The sequence below is a fragment of the Tenrec ecaudatus genome, chromosome 4 (assembly GCF_050624435.1).
Source record: "Tenrec ecaudatus isolate mTenEca1 chromosome 4, mTenEca1.hap1, whole genome shotgun sequence".
In the NCBI taxonomy this organism is placed as follows: domain Eukaryota; kingdom Metazoa; phylum Chordata; class Mammalia; order Afrosoricida; family Tenrecidae; genus Tenrec; species Tenrec ecaudatus.
In genome coordinates this window covers 137,493,481-137,521,195 of record NC_134533.1, presented here as the reverse complement: position 1 = coordinate 137,521,195, position 27,715 = coordinate 137,493,481, and the positions used below count along the sequence as shown (strand labels likewise).

At 38.7% G+C, this 27,715-nt stretch overlaps 1 protein-coding gene across 2 annotated transcripts in view; it reads right to left on the bottom strand.

Moving 5' to 3' along the window:
* The window catches only part of ATR (ATR checkpoint kinase), a 125,778-nt gene that overhangs the window by 81,875 nt on the left and 16,188 nt on the right, over nucleotides 1–27,715 (bottom strand). For both annotated transcript variants that reach the window (XM_075546804.1, XM_075546805.1), the window contains exons 9-18: nucleotides 26,013–26,205; nucleotides 25,378–25,640; nucleotides 23,469–23,659; nucleotides 23,283–23,383; nucleotides 22,930–23,101; nucleotides 21,269–21,439; nucleotides 18,867–19,061; nucleotides 16,212–16,397; nucleotides 5,948–6,040; nucleotides 4,431–4,561 (exon numbers count right to left, since the gene is read on the bottom strand). In XM_075546804.1, coding sequence (XP_075402919.1) covers nucleotides 4,431–4,561; nucleotides 5,948–6,040; nucleotides 16,212–16,397; nucleotides 18,867–19,061; nucleotides 21,269–21,439; nucleotides 22,930–23,101; nucleotides 23,283–23,383; nucleotides 23,469–23,659; nucleotides 25,378–25,640; nucleotides 26,013–26,205 — 1,696 coding nt within the window. The remainder of the gene's footprint in view (nucleotides 1–4,430; nucleotides 4,562–5,947; nucleotides 6,041–16,211; nucleotides 16,398–18,866; nucleotides 19,062–21,268; nucleotides 21,440–22,929; nucleotides 23,102–23,282; nucleotides 23,384–23,468; nucleotides 23,660–25,377; nucleotides 25,641–26,012; nucleotides 26,206–27,715) is intronic.

Here is a 27,715-nt window from a genome sequence, read left to right as displayed (position 1 = left end):
GCGGTCTTAATAGGAAGAATACATAAAAACTAATATAGATGGATACTTATAAAAATCAGGAATAGAAGTTAGAGTACTCTGAATGTAGCCTTTTAAACACATTTAAATTTGGAACTGTATATATTATACATGACTTTTAAATTAAATAAGAGGGAAAATGCAAGTCCTAAAAGTGTTAAATAAATGAATTTTCAAGTTGCTGGCATATCTATAGAGAAAAATATTAAAATACATTATTCTGACTATATATTTATAATAGAAAATATTCTAAGGAGAAAAAGAACCTCCCAAAAGGCTAAAACTGCACTCAGTTGTCTTATTAACAGTAGTATTCCAATAGTCATGTCTAGATTACATACACACACACACGTGTGTGGGCACACACACAAAGGAGCTCTGGTGGTGTCTTGTGTTAAATATTGGGCTGCTAACCACGAGGGCAGTACAACTGTACCAACTACTCCACTAGAGACAAAAACTCAAACGAAACTCACCGCCATCGAGTCAATGCCAATTCACAGTGACCCTATAGAATGGGACAGACTTGCCCCTGTGAGTTTACAGGAATAAAGCCCCATCTTTAGTGTGGAGCAGCTGGCAGCCCAATTTGTAACCACTATGCCAACAGGACTGGAGAAAGATGAGGCTTTCTACTCCTAAAGTTGTAGTCCTGGAAATCCTTACAGGCCATCCTACTCTGTCCTAAATGGGAACTATGAGTTGTGATTGACTTGATGGCAGTGAATTGAGTTGATACATGTAAAAGGAGGTACACAGATGAATCCCTGGGTGAGGCAAATTGTTACATGTTTGACTACTTGCTGAAATGTTAGTGGTCTAAACCTACCCTGCAGCTCCTTGGAAAACGGGTCTTGTGCTTCTGAAAGGGCACAAAATTGAAAGCTCTAAGGAGCAGTACCACTCTGAATATTGAGGGGTGCTATGGATTACAGTCTACTCCATGGTAGCTGGCAACAAGAACAATGGGCAGATAATGTAAGAATGTTGCTTAAAGTCAGTGTTGTTGTTGCTGTGAGTTGCTATCAAGGAGGCCCCTGACCCATAGTAATGCCATTCACAAAAGCTGCTGATATTGTCTGGTCCTGTGTTATCCTTATCAGTTATAGGTTATACCAGTGTAAACCACAGCATGTTTATTTGCTGATTTTTGGATACAGAACACCATGCCTTTCTGCCTAGTGCTCCACTGAAATCAGCAACACAAAAACACACAAGCCTTTAAAGACAGATGGTGTGATACGATCGCCAAAGACAAACGGGTGCATAAGCAAATGTGGCGAAGAAAGCTGATGGTGTCTGGCTATCAAAAGAGATAGTGTCTAGGGTCTTAAAGGCTTGAAGGTGAACAAGCGGCCATCTAGCTCGGAAGCAACAAAGCCCACATGCAAGAAGCACACCAGCCTGTGCGATCACGTGGTCCCGAAGGGATCAGTTATCAGGCATCAAAGTACAAAATATCATATCATAGGCTGCACACTGCCATGATACGATTGCCAAAGACAAACGGGTGCATAAGCAAATGTGGCGAAGGAAGCTGATGGTGCCTGGCTATCAAAAGAGATAGTGTCTAGGGTCTTAAAGGCTTGAAGGTGAACAGGCGGCCATCTAGCTCAGAAGCAATAAAGCCCACATGGAAGAAGCACACCAGCCTGTGCGATCACGAGGTGCCAAAGGGACCAGGTTTAAGGCATCATCCCCCCCCAAAATATATATACCATAGTGAATGAAGGGGGAAGTCCAGAGTGGAGACCCAAGGCCCATTTGTCGGCCACTGGAGATCCCCTCATAGAGGGGTTTAGGAGAGGAGATGGGTCAGTCAGGGTGCAAGGTAGTACCGATGAAGAACACAGCTTTCCCCCAGATCCTGGATGCTTCCTCCCCCCAACTACCATGATCCGAATCCTACCTTGCAAGACTGGATAGAGCAGAGGTTGTACACTGGTGCATATAGGAGCTGGAGGCACAGGGAATCCAGGGTGGATGATACCTTCAGGACCAGGGGTGTGAGGGGCAATACTGGGAGAGTAGAGGGTGAGTGGGTTGGAAAGGGGGAACTGATTACAAGGATCTACATGTGACCTCCTCCCTGGAAGACGGACAACAGAGAAGGGGGTGAAGGGAGACTCCGGATAGGGAAAGATATGACAAAATAACAATCTATAAATTATCAGGGGCTCATGAGGGAAGGGGGAGCGGGGAGGGAGGGGGAAAAAAAAGAGGACCTGATGCAAAGGGCTTAAGTGGAGAGCAAATGCTTTGAAAATGATTAGGGTAAAGAATGTACAGATGTGCTTTATACAATTGATGTATGTATATGTATGGAATGTGATAGAAGTTGTATGAACCCCTAATATAATGTTTAAAAAAAAAAAAGACAGATGGTGGCTGTCATGAAGTGCCTTGGTCAGAAACTGAACTCAGAGCTCCCAAAATTCAAATAGAGAATTCTACCACTGAACCAACAAAGCTCCCTCCGCCTAAAGTAGACTAAGAGGTAACAATTCACCATCATGAATAGTGAATTTAACGTATTAAAATTAACTAAAATCAATTGATCAAAATACCAAAATAAAAAGTCAATAGACGTGGTTAAGACATCAACTTTGTATTCTGAAAATTGATAAAATAAACATCCACATATATATGCACATATACATATATCCTGCCTATGCTGTATAAACTATGCTTCAAGGTAGCCAAATTTTAAAAGAGAAGCTATGTTTAGTCTTAGGATGAATTCTACCTAATACATGTAGAAAACACACTCAAAACCAAGCTCACTGCCACTGAGTTGATTCAAACCCTATAGGACAGAGGAGGACGGCCCCTGTGGGTTTCTGACACTGTAACTTCACAGAAGTAGAAAGCTTCATCGTGTCCTGCACGGCAGTTGGTGGTCTGACCTTTGCAGTTAGCAGCCCAATGTGTAACCCACCATGTCATCAAGCTCCTAATAAATGTAGAATGAATAACCAAATGAGAAAATTACTATTTTTACCACCTGTAATGAAATAATGATCATTAAATAATGCTGACATCTTTAAACCAGAAAGATTAATGGTGTACTTTACACTGAAACAACTTGATAGCAGTGAGTTTGTTTCTTTCATAGTACCACACAATTCAATGATTTAAATATATTAAAAAAGAGTTTTTGCTTTTTTAATAATAATAGTAACTCAGGGTGACAATTCATAAACTTAGTGATTAATCTTAACATTGCTAAAAGTAGGACAATTATGTGACTTATGTTGTAAAAACAGAAGCACAATGCATCATTTACAAAGTATTTTTTCTTAACCAATTGAACCTAATATAATCAAACATCTAGTTCTAAACAACCAGCTGATTGGGGAAAAAAAGAGAGGGGAAAATATGGGGAATGAAAGAGAAGAGTCATCAACTAAATTCTCCATGGGCAAAACTCAATGATCTCACAAGAGTAAAACAAGTGTGGGGGTGGTAACTTTATGAGGGAAGAGGTTTCTAAGAAATACTTGTCAGAGGGCTTCAAAAGTTCCTGGAAAAATGGAATTTATAGATAATGGATTTTTTTTTCACTAACTTTTTAAACTCCCTGTATAAGTGTGACACATGGACCATATTTTCATTTTTTCTTATATTTATTTTTTTATTAGGGGCTCATACAACTCTTATCACAATCCATACATATACATACATCAATTGTATAAAGCACATCTGTACATTCTTTGCCCTAATCATTTTCGAAGCATTTGCTCTCCACTTAAGCCCTTTGCATCAGGTCCTCTTTTTTCCCCTCCCCATATTTTCATTTTTAATTCCTGCAAATCAATACCTTTCCGACAATGGAAAATCCTGAATATTGACTAAACTTTAGATGACACGAATGCCTATTTATGATGTGTGTGTGTGTGTATATAATTGATCATCTTATTGGGATTATTACAGATATTTTAATAATCCACAAATCAATTCTATATCAGGCAAACTTGTACAAATGCTGCCATCATAATTTTCAAAACATTTTTTTCCACAGGAGCCCCCTTTAATCAGCTCCTCCTTATTCCCTCTCTCCCCCATCCACCACCCTCATGAATCTTATACCTTCACCCACAGTTCTGTTATTCATTCCCCTCTTGAGGGATTAAACATAATCATTATATTTTAAAATTTTTCTTTTCTATGAAATACATCTGAAATATTTGTAACTAAAAAAATTCTTGGATTTTCTTTAAAATACTTAAATTAACAACAAAAATTTAGATAGGTTTAAAGTTGTTAAAAAGTAAACATGTTTCCTTTCTAATAAAAATAGTCTTTTTACCTAACTATTTACCATTGAGCCCAATATCCCTCAGAGAGATAAGAATATGAGTTAATACCACCAGGAAACACACAATCTTTACTGAAGTCAGGCAATCTTTTACCTGCAACACAATTCAGGAAAATCATCCTTGAACCGAAGGCCAGTTCTCAGAGTAGTCATCATCTTCACCCTCACAGAACTGACATGTTTAGGTCCCATCAACTTCATCAAAGACATCAGACTGTTCAAGGCCTACAAAATAAGTAGTGCTCTAAAATAAAGCCTTATCCACAAACTGATAGGAGCATATCCACCCATAAGCTCAGGGTAGTATCTGTTCTCTAGTGAAACAAACCATATGTTGGACAGTTTATTTTGTCTAACTTCTGATGTAGAAATTATGAATTTGAAAAATATAAGTTATGGTTTGTTGCTTGTTATTTGTGGGGGTTTCTTGAAGGTGACTTGTTATTTTGAATCTGGTGGTCCTCTAGAAGAGCAATTTCCAAATTTATCAAGGATATAATAAATTTGCTATATCTATTGCTTAATTTTACTTATATCCATCCCAAACCACTATGTAGCATAAATACAAACTGAATTTAAAATTACTGATTTTGAGAATGCTGAAGAACGATTTTGATTGTGAAGATTCCCATAAGGAGTGATGAAAAATTAAGAAAATTTCTGTCCCAATTATATCAATGATATAAAAAGGCAATCTGAATTTAGTGAAACAAACATGTAACTAACAGCTTCTGCACCCATTACACCTGAAACACGAATTCTAATAAAGGGGTAAGGAGTCTCAACTATGTGCCCAGAGCAAGCTCAGCTCTTCATAGTTTAAAATACAAACTATAGTGTTTTGGGGTTTTTAGTAACTCATTCACATTTCCATGCGGAAGAAACAGAAGTTGTTTAGGGACCAAATGTATTAGTTGGCAGCAAAAGAACACGATTGGTTGCCAAAACTGTAGGGTCTAATATTGCATTTTATGTGTTTTTTGGCTCCTTGAGGTTACTAAGGGAAGTTCAGTATACCTGAAATGAAAGCTTCCAGTCATGGATTTTTCTACAGTTTAATGATTGTAGAGGAGGGTAGAAATGGAAAGGAAATTTAAAGTCAATGGCTTCCAATTGTTACTGCACTTCTAAAGAAACTTCACTGTCTTAAAAAAGCATTTAACAAACAAACAAAAAAAGAAAAAGCATTTAACAATAAACCGACAAGTACTGAGATTGCCCTATGTTACAAAACCTAACATTTTTAGTATACAAAAACACTCTGACCCACATCAGACCAATTTGGACCACTAAGATTCAGCTATACTTGATCTCTCGCGAAGAAAACTGAACTCTTCCATCCACTGAGCTGACATGATGGTGTGAGCAGTCAACCCAGGGGAATCCAAGTCAATGAATTATTCTAAGATTGTTTGCATCTAAAATCAACTTATAGCCAAAGATACATTATCCTTATACTTACAGTTCAGAACATACAAGTTGTTCAGAAATAAGAAATGCCATGTTTGATTATTTCTATCTTTTGATGTAGTTAGATGCATAATTCATGCCTTTTATATATTCTGTATCAATTCTATTCTCACCTTTTGGAATTCAACTATTACTACCTACCATTTTCTTATCTTCAATGCCAACACTGGAGCTGAGTAACTGCAGGTTAAAAAATGCCAAAATGCCCAACAACTTGGGCTGCAAATAATCCGCCTAAGGATAAAACAGATATTGTATACATTTTATATGTCAAATTTCATAAATGAACAATTTAAGCATTTAATTAATATCACTTATATCTTAGCTAGTTTAGAATATTGAAAATAAATATTTGGTGAGTAAGCATCTCCAAAAGCATATGTCTTCTTAAGTAGCATTTAAAGAAATTAATGAAACTGATCAATAATTATCATGACAAATTAACAATATAGTCCTGTAAGAAAATAATGAGCTTTTAAATCATGTAATTATCTGAGGTACTTTTCTCCAGGACCCAGAATGGACAGGAGACTTATCTTAAGAAAGGACTAGAAAAAGTCAAATGAGCACTGTAACTAAGTAGTGCACACATGGAAGCAGCACACCAACATGTGTGATCATGGAGGGCAGAGGGGACCAGGTCTCCAACAACAAAGGCGGGGGGGAAAAAATCACATCACCGTGAATGAGGGGGAGTGCGTGATGGGGACCCAATGCCCGTCTGTTGACAACTGGACATCCCTTGCAGAGGGGTAGTGAGGAGGAGATGAGTCACTCAGGGTTCAGTGTAGCAACAATGGAACTCAAAAACTTCCTCTAGTTCTTGAACGCTTCCTCCCCTCCCAATTATCATGATCCCAATTCTACCTTGCAGACCTGGTTAGACTAGAGGATGCACAGCGGTGCAGTAGGGATCTGGAAACACAGGGAATTTATGACGGATAAACCCCTCAGGACCAGAGGTGAGAGTGGCGACACAGGAGGGAAGGGGTGCAGAAAGGGAGAACTGATCTCAGGGATCTATGTGTAACCTCCTCTCTGGGGGATGGGTAACAGGAAGGTGGGTGAGGGGAGATGCCGGGCAGTGTAAGATAAGATAAAATAATAATTTAAAAACTATTAAGGGTTCAGATGGGAGGGGAGAACGGGGAGGGAGGGAGAGGGAAAAAAGGAAACCAAGCTGATTCCCAAGTGGAAGGCGAATTTTGAGAATGGTGAGGGCAATGAATGTATAAGGGTGCTTTACTCGATTGATGTCTGTATGGATTGTGATAAGAGTTGTATGAGCCCCAATAAAAAGATGTATTAAATTAAAAACAAAAACAACTAAGTAGTGCATTTGCTTTTCTCTAATTCATCAGTGTATTCAGAGTTAAGCTTGTAAAAAGTACAGAAGGAAAAGGTACCATCCAGATCAATGGTCTAACACAGGGTCAAAAGCCCCTAAGGTAATAGTAAGAGCCATGGACACCAACAGTGAAGAGACCAGCTATCACCAATCATGCCATCTTTGGTCTCCTGAAACAAACAGGGTTAATTCTTCCTTGAGAGAAGGTTCTAGAGGCAGGGAATAAGCTTTATGTGAGCCAAGCCTAGGTCTCAATACAATTTTGACACACCTTAGTGTGTGATCTAGAATAAGTCACTTAATTCTGCTGAGTCTGTAAAATGGGACAAAGTATGTAATACATGGATTTTCATACAAAATTAAATGACATTCAACACATATTTAATATATAGGCATGGATTAAATACATTTAAGTTGTTCATTGTACAACAAACTGGAACTGTGACTACTAAGAATGGTTTACTCTTTTAAAATGTTACATAGAAAAGAGCTGGGGATGAAGAGCAATCAAAACCTGTTTTCCAATTTCAAAAAGAAGTTGTAGCTCCTATATGAAATAGGCATTGGAAGCAAGCCCAAGGAGAAGGCAACGGAATCAGCGGTTCCTGAGGGTCTTGGGGGAGGATGAGGTATAACCAATGCTGAGCAAACACTGCCACAGACAGGGGAACAACTAGGAAATTAAAATCAACAATGGGGTCAGCCCCAGCCCCAAATATGTGGACACATTCTTCCCTCCCCCCCATCAGAAGAATGCACTTAAGAGGGCAGCACTGGGGCTACAGTTTGGAGAGAGGGGCGCATCGGATTAGAGCACACGGGAGAAACAGAAACGGATAGAGAGGGAGAGGACATACTTACCCACCAAGCCCTGAGGACGATGTCCCTGCTCGGAGTAGACAATGCACGGGGAGGACCACAGGGCCGGCCTCACCAAGAGACATGGTGTCCCTCACTGAACCATGGTGCTGCAGGGGACAGCACTGGAGACACAGTACGGGAATAGTTCAGGATGACGCTGGGGCGAGGCACTAAGGGCATGCAGCAGAGCATCAGGGGGAGCAGTGATAAAATCCCCAGAGAATACCAAAAATAGGCTTTGGAGACAGTGTGTGTCACCCCATCAGACTCAAATGGAAAACACTCATAAAGGCCAACAAATAGACCTTGAACTATTTATAGGCTTTTCCATTTTTGTCAGTGGTATTCTTTTTAAATCATTTTATTGGGGGCTTGTACAACTCTTATCACAATCCATACACTGTGCCAAGTACTTTTGTACATTTGTTACCATCATCATTCTCAAAACATTTTCTTTGTACTTGAGCCCTTGGTATCAGCTCCTCATCCCCTCTCCTCCTTCCCCCCCTCCCTCAGGAACCCTTGGTAATTTATAAATTATTATTTTTTCATGTCTTACTCTGTCCAATGTCTCCCTTCACTCACTTTTCTGCTGTCTATCCCCCAGGGAGGGGGCTATATGTAGATCATTGTGATCGGTTGGTTCCCCCTTTTCTACCCTACCTTCTCCTTCCCCTCCTGGGATCTCCACTCTCATTATTGGTCCTGAGGGGTTTATCTGTTCTGGATTCACTGTGTTTCCAGTTCCTATCTGTACCAGTGTACATCCTCTGGTCTAGCCAGCTTTGTAAGGTAGAACTGGGATCATAATAGTGGGGTGGAGGAAGATTAAAGAACTAGAGGAAAGTTGTTTCATCGGAGCTATACTGCACCCTGGATCATCTCCTCCCGGCAACCCTTCTGTAATGGGATGTCCAGGCAACTCACTATTTCTAAGGAGAGAAATAAGCTTAAAATAAAAGCCCTAGAAAAATTAAACAAGTGGTCAAATGCAACTTACGTGAATAGGGACAGCTAAAGAAATGTAAATAGCTAGAAGCTATTTCAACAGTCAGTTACGGAGAAGAGTACTTACTACACCAGCAGTGGAGGGCCAGGGATGGGAGGAAAGTAGAAGATAAACAAAAAGGTTCAATAGGTTTTGGTGACTACTTAAACTCAAAATGAACTACTAACTCATAGTTATTGAGTCGTTTCCCATTCAGAGTAACCAGAACTGCACCTGTAGACTTCTGAGATTAAATCTTTACAGGGGCAGAAAGCCTCATCTTTCTACCATCAAACAACCACTGCCAATTCAGACTCCTTATAGCACAGAATGGAATTTTCCGGTCAGTTGCTTTCGTTTTGTTATTGTTTTGGGTTGTTGTTATTGTTTTGGTGGTTTTTACTTCCTTTGTGGTTTATTTGGATGGCAGGTTTCTGCACTAATATATCTGCATGCTTATCTAGATAAGATAGGTAGAATAAATAATTCAGAGATGAAAAGAATGAGCCCAATGGTTCCAAGGGGATACAGGAAAAGGGGAGATAGGAAAAAGGAAGGAGGCGGGGGGGGGGTAACTAAGCCAGGAACAAGGGAAAAACAAGCGAACTATAATCAATAGAAGGAAGGTTGTGGATGCCTAATGGGGCTTAATCAAGTGCAATGTAATAGTGAGGAATTACTAAACCCAAATAAAAGCCAAACATGATGGTGGGACAAGAGGAAAGGAAAAGGAAATATAGGAAAGAACCAGGCAAAAGACATCTATAGAGGCCTAAATACAGGCATATACATATGTAAATACATATATAATGAGAAGGAAATACAACTATGTACTCTCATCTATATGTTAAGAATTAAGGTTACAGATGGACATTGTACCTCAACTCAAGTACTCCCTTAACACAAGAACACTCTGTTCTAACAATCCAGCATTCTGTGATGCTCCCCTTCCCGACATGATCGCTAAAAACAAAATGGGTGCATAAGTGTGGAGTGGGACGCAAAGTCCATCTGTAGGCAACTGGACATCCATCCCTTACAGAAGGGTCGCGGGGAGCACAAGAGCCAGTCAGGATGCAGGGTAGCAATGATGAAACATACACATTTCCTCTAGTTCTTGAATGCTTCCTCCCGCAACTATCATGATCCCAATTCTACCTTACAAATCTGGTTAGACCAGAGGATGTACACTGGTACAGATAGGCACTGGAAACACAGGGAATCCAGGACAGAAGAACCCTTCAGATCCATGGTAAGAGTGGCAATATTGGGAGGGTGGAAGGAAAGGGGGGTAGAAAGGGGTAACCAATCACAAGGATCTACATATAACCCCCTCCCTGGGGGAGACAACAAAAAGTGGGTGAAGGGAGATGTCGGACAGTGTAAGACATGAAAAAATAATAATTTATAAATTATCAAGGGTTCATGAAGGAGGGGGAGCAGGCAGGTAAGGGAACAAATGAGGAGCTGATACCAAGGGCTCAAATAGAAAGCAAATGTTTTGAAAATGATGATGGCAACAAATGTACAAATGCGCTTGACACAATGGATGGATGTATGGATCGTTGTAAGAGTTGTATGAGCCCCCAATAAAATGATTTTTTTTTTTAAAGTTGCATAAGCAAATGTGAAGAAAGCTGATGGTGCCTGGCTATCAAAAGATATAGCATCTGGGGTCTTAAAGGCCTGAAAATAAATAAGTGGCCATCTAGCTCAGAAGCAACAAAACTTATATTGAAGAAGCACACCAGCCTGTGTAATCATGAGGTGTCAATGGGATCAGGTATCAGGCATCTAAGACCCAGAACAAAACCATACCTAAGGTGAATGGGAGGAGGGGGGCATATGAAGTGGACATAAGATGCCTATCAGTAGACAAATGGACATCCCTTCACAGAGGGTTCACAGCAAAGAGATGAGCCAGTCAGGGTGCAGTATAGCACCGATGAAACACACAACTTTCCTCTTGTTCTTTGGTGCTTCGTTCACCCCACGATAATAACCTCAATTCTACCTTAAAAATTGGATTAGACCAGAGCATGAACACTGCTACAGATAAGAGCCCACAAAACAGGGACAGATATACCCCTCAGGGCAAACAATTAGAGTAGAAATACAATTAGGATTGGGGGAAGGTGGGGTGAAAAGGGGGGAATCGATCATAAGGATCAATCTAGAACCCCTACTAGGGGGACGAATAGCAGAAAAGTGGGTGAGGGGCGACGGAGAACGAGGTAAGATATGAAAATAATAATCTATAACTTATTGAGGGTTCCTGACGGAGGGTAGGCAGGGGAGGGAGAGGGAAGAAATAGGTAGCTGATATCAGGGGCTCAAGTAGGAAGAGAATGCTTTGAAAACGATGATGGTGGCATATGTGCAAATGTGCTTGACACACTGATGAATGTATGGATTGTGATAAGAGATGCAAGAGCCCCCAATAAAAGTATTTTTTAAAAATCAATGATAAGAAAGATGTAGAGATCTTGGGGGTGTTGGAGCAACAGCAATCTAGCTGAGAGGAATTACTAAGAGGCAGAAGAAAAGTGAGCATGATGGTAGGGAAGGAGGAAGGTAAAAAGGAAAAAATAGATCTCAGAAGCAAAGCTCTGGATAGAGGTTTGTGCACTCATATAAATACATATAAATACAGTTGTGCACTCATAAATATATAAATAATAAAAATAGAGGTATTGGCCTACATACATATATTTATATGGCAATACACTAAGGAAGTAGATGGACTTTGGGCCCCTGTCAAGCTCTCCCTCAATGCAAGAACACTTTTTTCTAACAACCTGGCATTTTGTGATGCTCACCTTCCCAGCACAATCACGGAAGACAAAATTTTGGTGCACAAACGAGATAGAGAAAGCGGATGGTGCTTGGCTATCAAAAGATGTGTCTGGGTTCTTCAAGGCTTGAAGTTAAACAAGAGGCCATCTAGCAATGAAGCAACAAGACCACATGGAAGAAGCACACCAGCCTATGCAATCATAAGGTGTTGAGGGGTCAAGGTAAGACATCAGAAGACCCCAAACAAACAAACAAAAATTGTTGAGATCAAGCGGAGTCAGAGGAGAGACCCAAAACCCATCTGTAGACAATGGGACATCCCCTCACAGAAGGGTCCCAAGGAAGGGATGAGTCAACTACGGTGCCGTATAGCACCAATGAAACACAATATTCCTCTGGTTCTTTCAGGCTTCTCACCCCCAGCTATTATGACCCCAATCTTGCCTTTCACTGCAGGCTAGACCGGAGCAAGTACACAGGTACAGATAAAAGTTCATAACACACAGAATCCAGATCAGATAAGCCCTTCAGGAATAGAAATGGGAATTTCTAAATACTAGGTGGGTAGAGGGAAGCTGGGAGGAGGGTGGGGGGAAGAAACCGTGGGGGGGGGGGGCGGCGGTTTATATAAAATATTTAAATAATAATTAATATTTTCCAAGGAGTCAGGAAGGTGGGAGGGGGAAGGCAGGGAAAAATGAGGAGCGGATACCAAGGGCTCAAACAGAAAGTAAATAGAAAATAATGATGGCAACATATGAACAAATATGCTTACTACAATTGATGTATGGATTGTTATAAGACCTATAAGAGCCTCTGAATAAAACGATCTTTAAAAAAAGTAAGTTGTAGAATTTGATATTGAGGCACATGAGGAAGGTATCCCTAACAGAAACAGATCAGGTGAAGAGACAGTTGTGTATTAGCACACAGTGAAGAGTGATTTGGTGTCTTACAACTCTCTCCATATCAGAACATCTCATCTGTCAAGCACAGAACTCATCTGGTTTTCAAGCTTAAAAGTACATTTAGTTTGAAATTTGTTTGATTTGGACTGAGCATAATAAGCCACAATTCAGTAGCTGTATGGCTCCATGGTTCCAGCCTACGCACTTTGGATTTAAAGCAGATATCGAAGGCACTCATATGGTCTGTGATTTTAAAGCTTTTGCATTTGTACAGATAAGTCTTTGGGATCAGCCTTCTGCCATTCATCAACTATTTACACATGCTACAATTCTTTACCTATTCCCTTTCAGTTGTTTCCAACTCAGAGCAACCTTTTATAAAATTTCTAATTTCTTTAGAGGAGCAGACAGCCTCAATTTTCTCTGAAGGATAAGCTGGTGGGTTTGAACTACTGAACTTATGGTTAGCAATTCAATGTTTAACCAAGAGCACCTCGCTTAAATCAACAGCACCAACAGAGCTCCTTGTACTGGGTACTCCAAAACCAAACCAAACCCTGATTTCAACTCGCAGTGACCCTATAGGACAGGGTAAACTGCTCCTGTGGGTTTCTAAGACTGTAACTCTCTATGGGAGTCGAAAGATTCATCTTTCTCCCTGGATTGACTGGTGGTTTCGAGCTGCCGACCTTGTGGTTAGCAGCCCAAAACATATCACTATGTCATCAGGACTCCTTTTCTGGGGACAGGAATACAAAATAAGCAGTTTACATCTCATTACTAGCCTCCAGGGTAGACAGCACTGAGTGAAGAACACTAAATAAGTATATATGTAACCAAGCTGTGACAAGTGCTACAAGATCTTCTCATGTGATAGAAAAGAATTGGGATGGGAGAGTCACGGTAAGTTGAGGTGAGCAGGAAACCTGAGAAAAATTCAGGAGATCATTTTAAGTATAAAGAGTATCTAGTGCAGAGGCTCTGAAGCAGAAGACCACTGCTCGACATGTTGAGGAAACACAAAGAGTAGGCTGAAACTAAGAGAAAGGAAGAAAAGAGTAGCACAATATGGAGATGAAACAGTAGACAGAGCATAAAACCATGCATGATCTGAAAATTTTTTAAAGCAGTGAAAAACAATCAGAGTAATTTGAGCAGGGAAATTATATAAGCTGGTTTAAATGACAAAAAGACCACTCATATGTGCTATAAAAAACTGACTGTTAGGCAGAAGAGTCAAAGATGAGAATTTAGGGGTTTCTGCAGTTGTCCTGGAGAGATAATGATAGCTTGCATGAGGCTGGTGACAGGAGAGATGGAAAGATACGTACTGCAGATAACCCTCATTTGCTGATAGTTTGATTATGAAGGACAAAGGAAATGGAGGTATCAAGAATGCTGTTCAGGTTTTAACTCAAGCAAATAGTTGGTAGATGTTGACACTATCTCCTGAGACAGGGAAGGCTCTAAGGAAGAAACAAGTTAGTGACAAAATTTTAAATGTCTTTGATATTTTATATTGTGTTTAATCTAATTTCAAATGCTTATAAAACATGAGTAGGGATCACAAAGACGCAGTTTAACAGTCTCTTCTGGCCATCCTCACTCACTCCAACATCTGTTCTTCTGCCCTCCTCTACGCCTGCAAAGCTGACCCCACTGCATCACTCACGCTCCCTACCTTCCCATTGAATTCAGGCATCAGGAAACACCTACAGGAGGACAGGGGCAGGAGGAGAAAGTGCTATGCATGAGTTGGACTCCCTCAGTGTTTTCAGGTGGCTTTGGCAGTGGCTGTATTTCTCAGCAACGGAGAGTATTCTCTCCCCTCATGTCAGTTCTATTCTCAGCCACTTTCTTCCCTGTCCCAGGTCTGGGGGTGGGAGTGGCAGTGCAAAATGCATAGCTTTCTGCTGCTGCTAGGTCCTACGCTCCTTAACATTCCTGGCGAGTTCCCTTAACTTTGCCCACAATATTGAATGACCTTTTGTCTAATTTTCACTTAAACATTTTACTGTGTGCCAGTTATTTTCTACTAAGACTGAACCTATACAGACATGCAAGTTCAAAGCTCAGATAAGGTCTGGGCTGTAATTACAACTACAGCACCACCAATACAGAAATCATATAAAAGCAAAGAACCTCAAGAAGTAATTTTAGGAAAGAATATTAATAGTGGAAAAAAACGGAGTTAGACATTCCTAAAGTACATTTAGAGGATAAACTAGATGAAGAAAGAGTCAGTAAAGAATACTGAGTGAGGAACCCATTCCAGGGCTCTGCATGGGACCTTCTCCTTGGGGGACGGACAACAGAGAAGCGGGTGAAGGGAGACGTCGGACAGGGCAAGATGTGACAAAATAACAATTTATAAATTATCAAGGGCTCATGAGGAAGGGGGGAGCGGGGAAGGAGGGGGAAAAAAAGAGGACCTGATGCGAAGTGGAGAGCAAATGCTTTGAAAATGATGAGGGTAAAGAATGTACAGATGTGCTTTACACAATTGATGTATGTATGGATTGTGATAAGAGTTGTATGAGTCCCTAATAAAATGTTTAAGAAAAAAAAAGAATAAGGAGTGTCCAGTGAAGGAAGACAGATAAGACACACAGATAAGATCTATAGATAGAATATGGTATCACAGATGACAGACCCATAAGGAGGGAAGGTCAATGGTGTTGATTGCTTTGAAAGGTGATAAATATGGAGAAATGAATACTGAATTTGACAGCAGGAAGACTGTTGGTGACCCTGACAAGAATTGCAGTAGTCCGAATAAAGCCAGATTAGAATTTGCCTAAAAAGTAAAGGATAATGAGAAAGCAGAGATATAAACCTCCTTCAAGATATTTTTCTGATAGTCATTTTCTTTTTCTTAAAGGAATGAAAGCAATAAAAAAATGTATATGAAGATTTATGAACAGTCTCTCCATGCCATCTCTACTCACTCCATCATCTCTTTTTCTGCCCTCCTCCATGCCTGGGGAGTGGATTACAGATGAGGCGCATTGGTCACACAGGTCTCCCACGTAAAGGCGGGAATCCTACCACCAACCTCCATGTCTTACAAATATCCTGTTGAACTAAATCAATTCTGACTCATCCTAGTCCTGTTGAATTGAGTAGAACTGCCCCAAGAGGCTCCAAGGCTATAACAGTTACAGGATCAGACAACCCTGCCTTCCTCCCACACAGCGACTAGTGGGTCTGAATCACCAACATTTTGACTGGCACCAAATGCTCTTTCTTATAGATGCACAACTATATAGAAAAAACCCTAAATTTATTTATTTATTTATTTAGATGAATAAAGACAATAGTAAAGTGATTTCAGAGAAAAGTATACAGCTAAGAAGAATAAAACAGGAATAACACATTTTCTACCTTCCCTTCAATCCAACTCTGGATTTAAGGGCATTTAGAGATGATGGGTGAATTCACTGTGCCAAGGGAGGAGTAGTGGGGTTGGAAGGAGGAGTTATACATGTACAGCACATTTCTTACCATTAATTCAGGGGATATAATATCTCTTGGTCCCTGATATGGATCATCACTTGAGGCAAATGAGGCAAGTATTGACAAGCCATTGAAAACCTGTTGATAGTGTTCTCCAATGCGCAGCAATAATTCATTGTGTAGTCCTTGGAAATCCTGTCTCAACAGGCTCCCCAGCTCAATTTCTGTTTCATTCTAAGCCACATTAAAAACACAGCAAAAAAGTACTTATTCGTGTGAACAACCAGGGAATAAGTATATTTATTAAGCCCACCAACAGGAGTAAAGGCCTGACTTCAGTGTGTCAGTTTCTAGAACCTATGGGACAGATCTACTCTTGAAACGAATGGGTTCAGCGTACAACAACAATAGTCTGTAAGGAGCTCTGGACCAAGGGACAAGGTTCACCAGTGGTGTTATGAAACTACATCAGAAAGGGATATTTATCTTGTGGGTTGCCCATAAACAGATGTGATCAGACTTTATTTTGAAATTAAAAACAAAACTGTTCTAGTTTTCTCTAAGGAGGGTATCATCATCAACTCACTATTCAGACATGTAACACCAGGGTAGAAATAAGAACTATAGTTTAGTGATTTCCACACCAAAACTCACTACCAGTGAGTTCCAACTCAGAGCAACCCTATAGGACAGAACAGAACTATCCTTGTGGTACTAGAACTCTTTAGGGGCGCAGAAAACTCATTTTCTCCTGTAGAGTGGCTGGTGCTTTCCAACTGCTGACCTTGTAGTTAGCAGCCCAACATGTAGCCACATCATCAGGGCTCTGTCTAGTCTAGTGACTTAAGAGCACAGTTTTTGTGGTCAGGTTGCTGAGGTTTAAAATTATAGCTGATACTAATTAGTTGTGCTTTAACTTGGGTAAGTTACTCTTCTCTGATTTAGTTTCCCTATCTACAAAATGGAAAATAATATTCCTTAGTTGGTAATTATAAGAATTAAGTGACATGATCCACATACTACATAGCAGTGTCTGGCATGTAATATGCATTCTATAAATACTTATTCATTGTTACCATTTTACCTCCACAATATACAGTTTTTCTTTCTCAAGGTGAATATGCATTCAATAATTCTCTCATGGAAAGATGTATGATTCTAATATATCATAAAATAAAATTCAATAAAATAGAGCTTCAGAGAGTAGACACCTATGCATTTCTGACTAGTGAGTTCTCCTATTCTCATGTAGACTCACTCATATTCCACAAGCTATATTTTTTAATTTAAACACTAGCAGGAAACTAGGCCAAACTGCAGTCAGAGCATTAAGTAACTAAACATTATATTATAGTTGAAAGTGGTTGCCCCTTCCTAGAGATAACTGTTATAAGCTGGTATCCAATTAGCCCCAAAACATGGTGACCTCTTACTTAAGACTAGAATGTGCCAGGTCCCGGTCCCACCTCCATGAATCAATTAGAGATCAGATCGCTAACTGATTTTTCCAAACCAGATTGCCAGACTTCTCTTCCAAGTCTAGAAACTTCACTGAAATCAGGTCAGCATCACAACAACATGCAAGATTCCAATTACAGATGGGCAGTGATTGCACATGAAGTGCACGGGCCACATAGGTCTCCCACCGACGGCGAGAATTTTACCACTGAGGCACTAAAGCCACGTCCTAAAGACACCCTGGTACCAGTGAATTAATTCTGACTCTTAGTGACCCTATAGAATTGAGAACTGTCCAGAGAGCTTCCAAGGTTGTAATCTTTACAATGTCAGACAGCATGTCTTTCTCCCACATAGTGGCTGGTGGGTTTGAATCACTAGCATTTTGGTTTGCATCCTATGCTTTACCAGTGCACCACCAGGGCTGTTTCCTACAGCTGTACAAAATACCGTGAAAATATGGTGGGATTAGTTCCAGACGATTGTAATAAAGTATCAACAAATGTTTGGTCTCCATCTCCCAGTGCTTATAAATGTCTGCACATACTGTGTGATAGCATTGTGAAACTGTTTGAAATATTGTGGAAATTACCAAAATGTGACACAGAGACATGAAGCACATGCTGTTGGAAAATGGTGCTGACAGACATGGTCAAGGCAGGATTGCCACAAACCTTCGATTTGTAAAATAATAATTTGTGTGCAAATGACAATAAAATGAGGGATATCTGTACTTGTCTTTATATCGTTAATCAGTTTATAGCTATTATCAACTAAAACACACTAATATAAAATTAGCTTAAGACCCCTAATCATGAAAAGATAACTATCATATCCCATTATAGTGACATGATCAAAGAAAATAAAAGATAATTCCAGTTAATAATAATAATTCACTCTAGACCCAAATTACAGAGCCCTGGTAGTACAGTGGTTAGGCATTGGTCTGCAATCTGCCAGGTTGGCAATTATAAGCCACCAACAGATACGTGGGAGAAAGACTGGGTTTCTAACTCCAATAAACAAGAACAGTCTCGGAAACCCACAGGGCCACTATGAGTTAACATTGACCCCATGGCAGTGAGAGACCGGAATAAAGCTTATTCAGCATATTACTCTAACTTAAATTACTCTAGGAGAGGTTGTAAATGACCTATGCTCCCTCATAAAAATGTGACAACAGATTTCCTAGAATTCTAATTTAAATAAAAGAAGAAAATATTTACAAATATTCAATTACCTTACCTTCAAATAATGAAGGGCACGTTCTAATTCATCTTTGGAACAGGAACAGACCAAATGAGAAAAAATATATTTGAAGTTATTTATTAAAATCTCTCTCCGATTGACATTTAATTGTTTCCCTAAAGTTCGAATGAGAGCTGAAGCTGCAGGGCTTGCTTTGGCAGCAAGGTCAGGGAGCAGAACTTGTAATGTCCTCTGGAAAAAACAAAACAGACCTAAGAGTCACCAAATGTTCATTTGTTCAGGTCACAAAATATTCATATAAGCTTTGGCTAAAAATATTTTCAAATGCCACACAAATCTGGATTCCATTCACAACTTATATTTAAATTCAAATTTATCGTTTATTCATTCAACAGACATATACTGATTCAGACACTGCAGGTACAGCAGAGAACAAAATAGGTCAGGCCTATGCTAGAATAGAGAATCACTTCTCATGAGTATGTGTTAAAACCCATCACCTCTCAGTTTGCCACACTACTGGTGGCTTCATGTGGCTGTAATCCTTGAAGATGCCACTTCACAGAAAACAAAAAACAAAACCCTAACCTGTGCCATCAGGAGATTCTGAGTCACAGCGACCCTATTTATTCTGACTCAAAGTAACCCTATATAAGGTTTCCAAGATTATAAATATTTAGGAGTGCAGAAAGTTTTCCCTCTCCCCCATGGAGCGATGAATGGGTTTGATCCAACGACCTTGAGGTTAGCAACCCAATGTTTATCCCACAGTGCCATCAGGAATGATGCCACCACAACTGACCAGGACACAGCAGCAGTAACAAGAATGATGCAGGACTGAGCAACATTTTATTCTGTACAAAGGTCTCCATGAATTGGAGTCAATTTGACAACACCAAACTATCTATCCATCTACCTAACTCAAGAATGGCCTACTTGTTAAATTCTAGGGTATAAGTCCCAACCCTGATACATTAAATGAGCTTATTTATGCTCACAGAAAGAATAAAAGTAGCCACACATGCAGTATTTTTTAAATAATTACAATCTCTATGACAAGTATTAAAGGAAACCTTTATAGCACACTCTCTATTCCGATACTATTACATTTCTATTTCCATTTTGGCCTCTTTAAGATTTTGCTTTAAAACATAAGTGACTGCTTTTCATTTATTAATTCCATGAATTTTCTAGTGAACACCTACTACAGGCTTGTCACTTTCCTAGGCACTGGAGAAATGACACTGCACAGGATTCAAGCCCTGCCTTCCAAGACATTTATACCTATTTAACTTTGTAGTAACTACCTTATAACATTATAGATCTAATGCTATAGACCTAGCATTATAGACCTAATCACTACCTTATAACATAATAGACCTAAAGTCTTCATAACTCTTATGCTAATGGTTACATAATATATAATTATGATGTTTTAATTTGAATTTCTTCTCAGGGTTTTGTTTGGGTTTCATTTCATTTTGCTATTTGGATCATGCCCTTTGGTTTCCAGAGAAAAAATATTGAAAGAAAAGATATGACTATCTTGTGGTCCTTACCACCTACTATTATATTTCTTTCCACAAAAATATAAGCCAATAGCAGTGAAATTTAAGGTTCTTAAAATTAGCAGTATAGTACTATAAATAATTGGAAATGTACAAATAATTGGAATTGAATTACTTTATAATTTCTTTAAGAGTAACTATAAACTGTGTTGTAAGCGTAAAGATCATTTACTCCATCTAGCTTCAAAACTTAGCCCCAATATCTTTTCAAAGATTCCTAAAGCATACCATTCTGCAAACTCTATCATCTAAATTCACAGTAGCTTATTTATATACCATTTACTTTGCATCTTATTACTCCAACTTCTTTAGAGTAGAAACTAGCTTTTTTTAAACATTTTTGAAATTAATTAATTTAAACACTTTATTAGGAGCTCATACAACTCTTATCACAATCCATACATACATCAATTGTGTCAAGCACATCTGTATATTCATTGCCCAGAAATTATCATTTTAGACTGATTCATCAATAGAAGCAATGACAGCACTGAACATGTCAAGACTAAAATAGTTAATGAAATTAACATTAATCAATTAGTATTAACACTTTAGGGCAGCTAATCACACAGAGTAATGACACCAATCAGTACAAACTTAAGTCTCCAATAAAAGTGAAAAGAAAATACAGTGTATACTCCAGTATAAGCTGACGTGAGTATCAGGCGAGGCACCTAATTTTACCACAAAAACTACATAAAAAGTATGCCGAAAAGCTCGGCTTATATATGGATAAGTAAATTTGAAAATTTAGGCACTATGCGCTCTTCATTGTACCTGCCAAATTTTTCCTTAAAAATGAAATCTAAAATAGAATGAACAAAATGCTAAATTGAAAAATTCAAATGTGAACTATTTATTATAACTTACAGTAAGGAAACGATTAAGGTCAGGAAAGTCAAAAACATTGGCAATTTCAGACAAAGTATTTAAAGCCATTTCTCTCTGGTGAGCCACATCTTGCTTTCTCATCTCAACATTCTGGCAGGGAGTATGAGGAAGTGCTGTCATCTGACTGGAGTGAAGGGATTCTACCAAAAACTACAGCAAGAATAATTTTATTGTTAGTTTTCACACAAGGAAGAATAGTTAACTGTTACAGATAGTGTTTTAAACATATTATCTGACATAATTTTTAAAACCCTCTTAAGAGAGGTAGATTATCTCTTTCTCTATATCCAGATGAAATAATCTTAATTCACAAATTTGAGTATCTTGCTAAGAATTAAACCAGGTTAAGCCAGGTTTTAAGCAGTCTGACTTTTTAGCTATGAATTGAATCTATCTTTTAAAAACAAAGTGTTAAATCTACAATGTCAAAAGCATAAGAGTATACCATCACTAAAAGGCTAATAGAGAAGCATCTCCCTAAACACTAATAACAAAAATAACTCAATACATCATTATGAGTTTTCTCCCTCTCCCACTTATGATGGGGTACCCCCCAAAAAACAGAATTGTGCTGGGTGGTGTGGAGCTTTTGTAATCTGCATTTTTCCTGCTAGGTGAGCATCAAGCAACTCACTCTAGGTTAATGCACCCACTGGTGTCACCTGGAAAGGTTCTCTCTGGTCACAATGAGTTTTTTTGTAAAACCAGTTTCGCTCAAACCTCATTTTTTGTGATGGCTGATTTGAGAACAGCATGTGGCTGTGAAATTTTGTTTCCTACTCAGAAAAAAATGCCGCAGAAATTGTGATGTTGACTACAGCTTACAAGGACAGTGCTATGGGAAAAACTCAAGAGTACAAGTGGTTTTCTCGTTTCAAAAAAAGCGAAATGTCGATTGATAACAAACCTTGTTCTGGGCATCCATCAACTTCCCAACTTCCCAAAAGGATGAAAATATTGACAGTAGTGCAGTTGGAGTTTGTTCTACCAGATCGGATTGTTAATCAAGCTTTCTATTTAGAAAGATTGCTAACAGTGTGCAACAAAAAAAGGCCTAATTTGTGGCAGATGGGGGACTGGTTTTGCCACCACGACAATGCACCTGCTCATGCAGCCATCTCAGTGCACCAGTTTTTGGCAAAAAAACAAACAAACAGCAAGTCTCTCTTGCCCCGTGTACCTGACTCACCTGCCCTCGCTCTTTGGGACTTCTTTTTGTTTCCACGAATGCAGAGCGACGTGAAAGGACAGCTATTTGACTGAGTAAAAGTGAAGAAAAAAAACAACAAAGAGGTGCTGCTTCCAATCGTCCAAACAGATGAGTTTGAAAACTTTTTCCAAGAATGGAATTTCAGATTTAAAAAGTGTATTAAGTATAATGCAGAGTACTTTGAAGGTTTTGTAAAAAACTGAATACAGAGCTTTGAAAAAAAATTCCAGTGTTTTTGGGGGTAGTCCCTCATATAATCACATCTTCAGACCAAGATACTAAATATAACACTAGCATGATTTAAGTTCTTTAAAAAAAAAACCGAGAACATTTAAAAAGAGCTCTTAAAACAAGTAAAATCATATGGCCCTTTTCCTATTATTTTCCTGTATTGTTATTTACTATAGGCAAGAACAATGTTAACTCTCACCTGACAGATGGGTTTCTTATATTGACTGAAAAAGTTTTGCAGTTTAATACTTTTAGCTGCAACCAGAGCTCTAATTTCTGTGTATGCTGCTCCAGAAACAGACGCTGACTTGGACAGTAAACAGTGCAGTAAGTGCAGAAGTGCAAAAGGTACCAAATCTCCTTTTGCTGCCCTAAAACATTAAAAAAATATATAGTGTCATATATCAGAAACAAATGCAAACCTACAAATATATGTGTGCTGATATATTTTTGTTTTTATAATACCTTACCACCCATATTATTATTAATATGAGGCAAATGAAAAATGAATGGCCCAAATAAATGACAATAAGCAAACACTGCCAGGTATACCTGCCAATATCCCCTGTTGTAAGAATCAAGGTATCCTTCAACTCATTATTTCTTGATATTTGGGCATGTGTATATGCTTCCTTCATCCTTATGACAAAAAGCTACAACAACAAAGTTAACTGGTTAAACGACTTTTTAGAGCCGGTTTTATGAAATTACAAATTTTGAAAAATAAAAGTTATCAACCTCTTTTATAAATCCATCTTCAGACTCCAAGGATCCCAATATATGCTTGATATTTCCACTAAAAGCGACTCTCACTTTCTTGTCTGGATCTTCCATTAAATTTAGCAAAGTCTCAAGAACTGCTTTTACGTCTGTTTCATCTTCCCGAAAATCAAGATGCTTGCAAAGATGATTTAGATTATCTATGAAAGCTAAAGAGTGAGAGCATATGAACCTAATTTAATACATTAAATTTAAAAGTTTTTCTGCTAAAATATTGCTGGCAAGTAATATACTACAAAGAATTTTATGTGTCTTATAATGCTACATTTAGATTCTTTGTAGTATATTATTTAAAAGACTAAAAGTAGATCCTTATAAAAATTTAAGTTCAGTAGTCCAATGTAACTGAGTAGAAATACAGAGAGCCAAATGATGTTTAAACATGATAGTGCAACAGGAGGAAAGTAAAAGTAAATACAGGAAAGAACTAGGAGGCAAAAGACAGTTATATAAGTATAAACATAGGCAGGAATATAAGTCTATGTAGATATATTTTAAGGTTAAGACTTAAGGTAGCAGATGGACATTGGGCCTCTACTCAAGTACTCCCTCAACACAAGAACACTTTGTCCTAATAACCTGGCATTCTGTGATGCTCACTTTTCCGACAAGATTGCTGAAGACAAAATGGGTGCATAAAGCTAATGTGGTGAAGAAAGCTGATGATCCCCAGCTATTAGAAGATACAGATTCTGGGTCTTAAATGCTTAAACAAGCAGCCATCTAGTAGGGAAACAGCAAACCCCATATGGATGAAGCGTACCAACCCGTGTCAGTGGGATCAGGTATAAGGCATCAGAAGACCCAAAACAAACAACCATTTCGATGTAAACAGGGGGTTCATAATGGAGACCCAAAGCCCATCTGTGGAAAATTGGACATCCCTCACAGAAGGGTCAAAAGGAAAAAATGAGCCAGCAAGGGCGCAATAAAGTACTGACGAAACACACAGCTTTCCTCTAGTTCTTTAATGCTTCCCCACCCAGCTATCATGATCCCAGTTCTATCTTAAAATCTGGCTAGACCAGAGCATGTACACTGGGACAGGTAAGAGCTTTCGACACACAGAATCCAGGACAGATAATCCCTCAGGACCAACAGAGAAAAATGACTGACGTACCCCCCACCACTCTCCCCAGGGGGACCAACAACAGAAACGTGGGTGAAGGGAGACAGTGGATGGTGTAAAATGTGAAAATAAAAATAATTGATAAATTATCAAGGGTTGCCGAGGGTGGGAGGTAGAAGGGAAAAAAGTGGAGCTATACCGAGGACTCAAGTAGAAAGAAAATGTTCTGAAAATTATGATGGCAATATATGTACAAATATACTTGATACAATTGATGTATGGATTGTTTTAGCAGCTGTAAACACCCCCAACAAAATGATTTATGAAAAATATTAAAATAATAAAAAGTGTAGGCAACACTGATGACCTCAAAAATAATAAAGTTTTAGAATAGTCTAATTTATTCAATGAATAGGATACTATCAGATTTTAAATCAGGCAACTTGAATTTAAGCCAATCTTAGTGTTACTATTAACTACATTACAATATTTAGGGAGAACTTACAACCAACTTTTGCTTTGAAAACTTGGCAAATTGCAACAACTAATTACCTAACCTACTTAAACCATACTACCTAAACTTACTGACCTTTGGACTTCCAAGTACTCTCGCCCTTGGTAGTTGTGTGATGCCATCTAACATTGGGCAATGCATTTACAAGTAACTATTATATGATCTAGCTGTCAATCACTTGACTTGCTATAATTGCTGGTGACATCAGGCTAATTCTATCAATAAGGTAAAAAATAGTTTATATAGTTTTTAAAATATTAAATAAATCATAACAAATTACTCACCAAGTTTTACTGGGCTGGATGTTTTCTTTTTCAGGAGGAAGAGGAATGGTTTACAGACAGAAGCCTTTAGTCGAGAGGATGAACATTCATGTTGCGAGGTGACTTTCAGGTGCCTACAGAAGAAGTCTGTACATCCATGTTCAGAGAAAGGCTCTGTTAAAGAACTTGCCAAATAGAACTTGCCATGAAGAATACAGACAAGTTGGCCAAGTATAGAAGCAAATTCTTTCTTGACAATGTCTGAATCGTCTTTGACTTTATCTCTAGAAAGGGGAAAAAGGTAAAAAAAAAAACCTTCTGGCTTAATTTTGTGATCTAAAAAAGACACACCTTTATGTTTATTCAATGCACAGAAGAAAAAAGTTTTATTGTGTTAACTTATAAGCATACATTATTACATGCAGAAATATTTAACAAAGCATTGGCCATTTCAACATTTCTTAAATGTACAATTAACTGATGACAACTATATTCCTCATGCTGTGCAATCACCACCAGTTTCCAAACGGAAAATAAAGTAATTTTGCAACTGAAAGTAGCATTTACTCTACTGTCAAAAATAACCAAATATTTACAAATATATCCACAAAACTATGATTGTGCCAATAACACAACATATTTCCACAAATACATACATAAGAATCGTGGGAACTCTGTTATAAGAACTCTGCTGCTGCAATAAGATAAAGAATCCACGAACGCAACTAGCACGGACGACTTCATGGGAGCTCTGCAGTGCCCAGTGATAAACTGCTGTTCTCCATTCCAGGAATATTCTCCTTGGAAACAGGGTGAGAAGAAACACACATCGTGATTGTGCCTGTGGTGCTGAAAAAAAGGAAGTGTATCAAACAATATTCCTGCCAGTGTCTGTTACATAAGTATACACGTGTATTCACGGTAAAATCATGCAACATATAAAACTTAGATAATATCCAATTTAATAAAAAATTCCTTTATAGAAAATAACGCATACCATCTATGCTCACTGAAAAAGGTCTGTGCACAGCCTCATGAAGTAATCAGAGAAATGCAAACTGAAAATGCCAACTGTCAGATAACAGTGAACTTTTTAATATACTGCCTTTTTAAAATTCTGTAGTTGTTTTAGATAGCAAAACTTTTTAATTGTGATAATAAAAAATGTTAGTAAGCATGCAGAGCAGTCAGAACTGAGTTCTGCTAACCACCATGTAAACTGGCACATCTTTAGAGAGCAGCAGGCAATACACTTTAAAAATGTACAAACCATAAAACTAATAACGCCACTCCTAGGGAAATACCTTAAACTAGTATTTCTCAAACTTCAATATACAAGGGAATCATCTAGGGAATCTTATAAAAATGCAAATTCTGATTTGGAATGCCTGAGTGATGCACAATATTTTACGCTTCTAACAAGTTGGCCTCTAGACCATATCTTTAAACAACCAAGCAATCATATCAATGTATGCTCACTTCCCTGATATGATCACTGAAGACAAATGAGTGCATAAGCAAACGTGGTGAAGAAAGCTGATGGTGCCCAGCTATCAAAAGACATAGCGTCTGAGGTCTTAAAGGCTTGAAGGTAAACGAGTGGCCATCTAGCTCAGAAGCAACAAAGCCCACATGGAGGAAATACACAAGCCTGTGCAATCACAAGGTGTTGAAGGGATCAGGTATCAGGAATCATCAGAACAAAAAATCATATCATTGTTAATGAGGGGGAGTGCAGAGTGGGGACCCAAGCAAGTCCAGGTGCAGTGTAGCAACAATTAACCACAACTTTCCTCCACCTTTTAAATGCTTCCTCTCCCCACTGTCATGATCCCAATTCTACCTTACAAATCTGGCTAGACCAGAGGATGTACACTGGTACAGATAGGAACTGGAAACGCAGGCAATCCAGGGCAAATGATCCCTTCAGGACCAGTGCTGAGAGTGGCAATACAGGGAGGGTGGAGGGAGGGTGGGGTAGAAAGGGGGAACCGATTACAAGTGGGTGAAGGGAGATGTCAGGCAGTGTAAGATATGACAAAATAATTATTTAAAAATTATCAAGGACTCATGAGGGAGGGGGAGCAGGGAGGGAGAGGGAAAAATGAGCTGATGCCAGGGGCTTAGGTGGAGAGCAAATGTTTTGAGAATGACGCGGGCAAAGAATGTACAAATGTGCTTTATCCAATCGATGTATGTATGGATTGTGATAAGAGTTGTATGAGCCCTAATAAAATTATTTTTTTTAAAAAGAGCTGTAAGAGCCCAATAAAATAATTTTTTAAAAAATAAACCAGGCTTTAAAATGCCTTAAGAGCCATTTATGAAGATAGTAATTAAAATTTTGTTTGTAAATGGA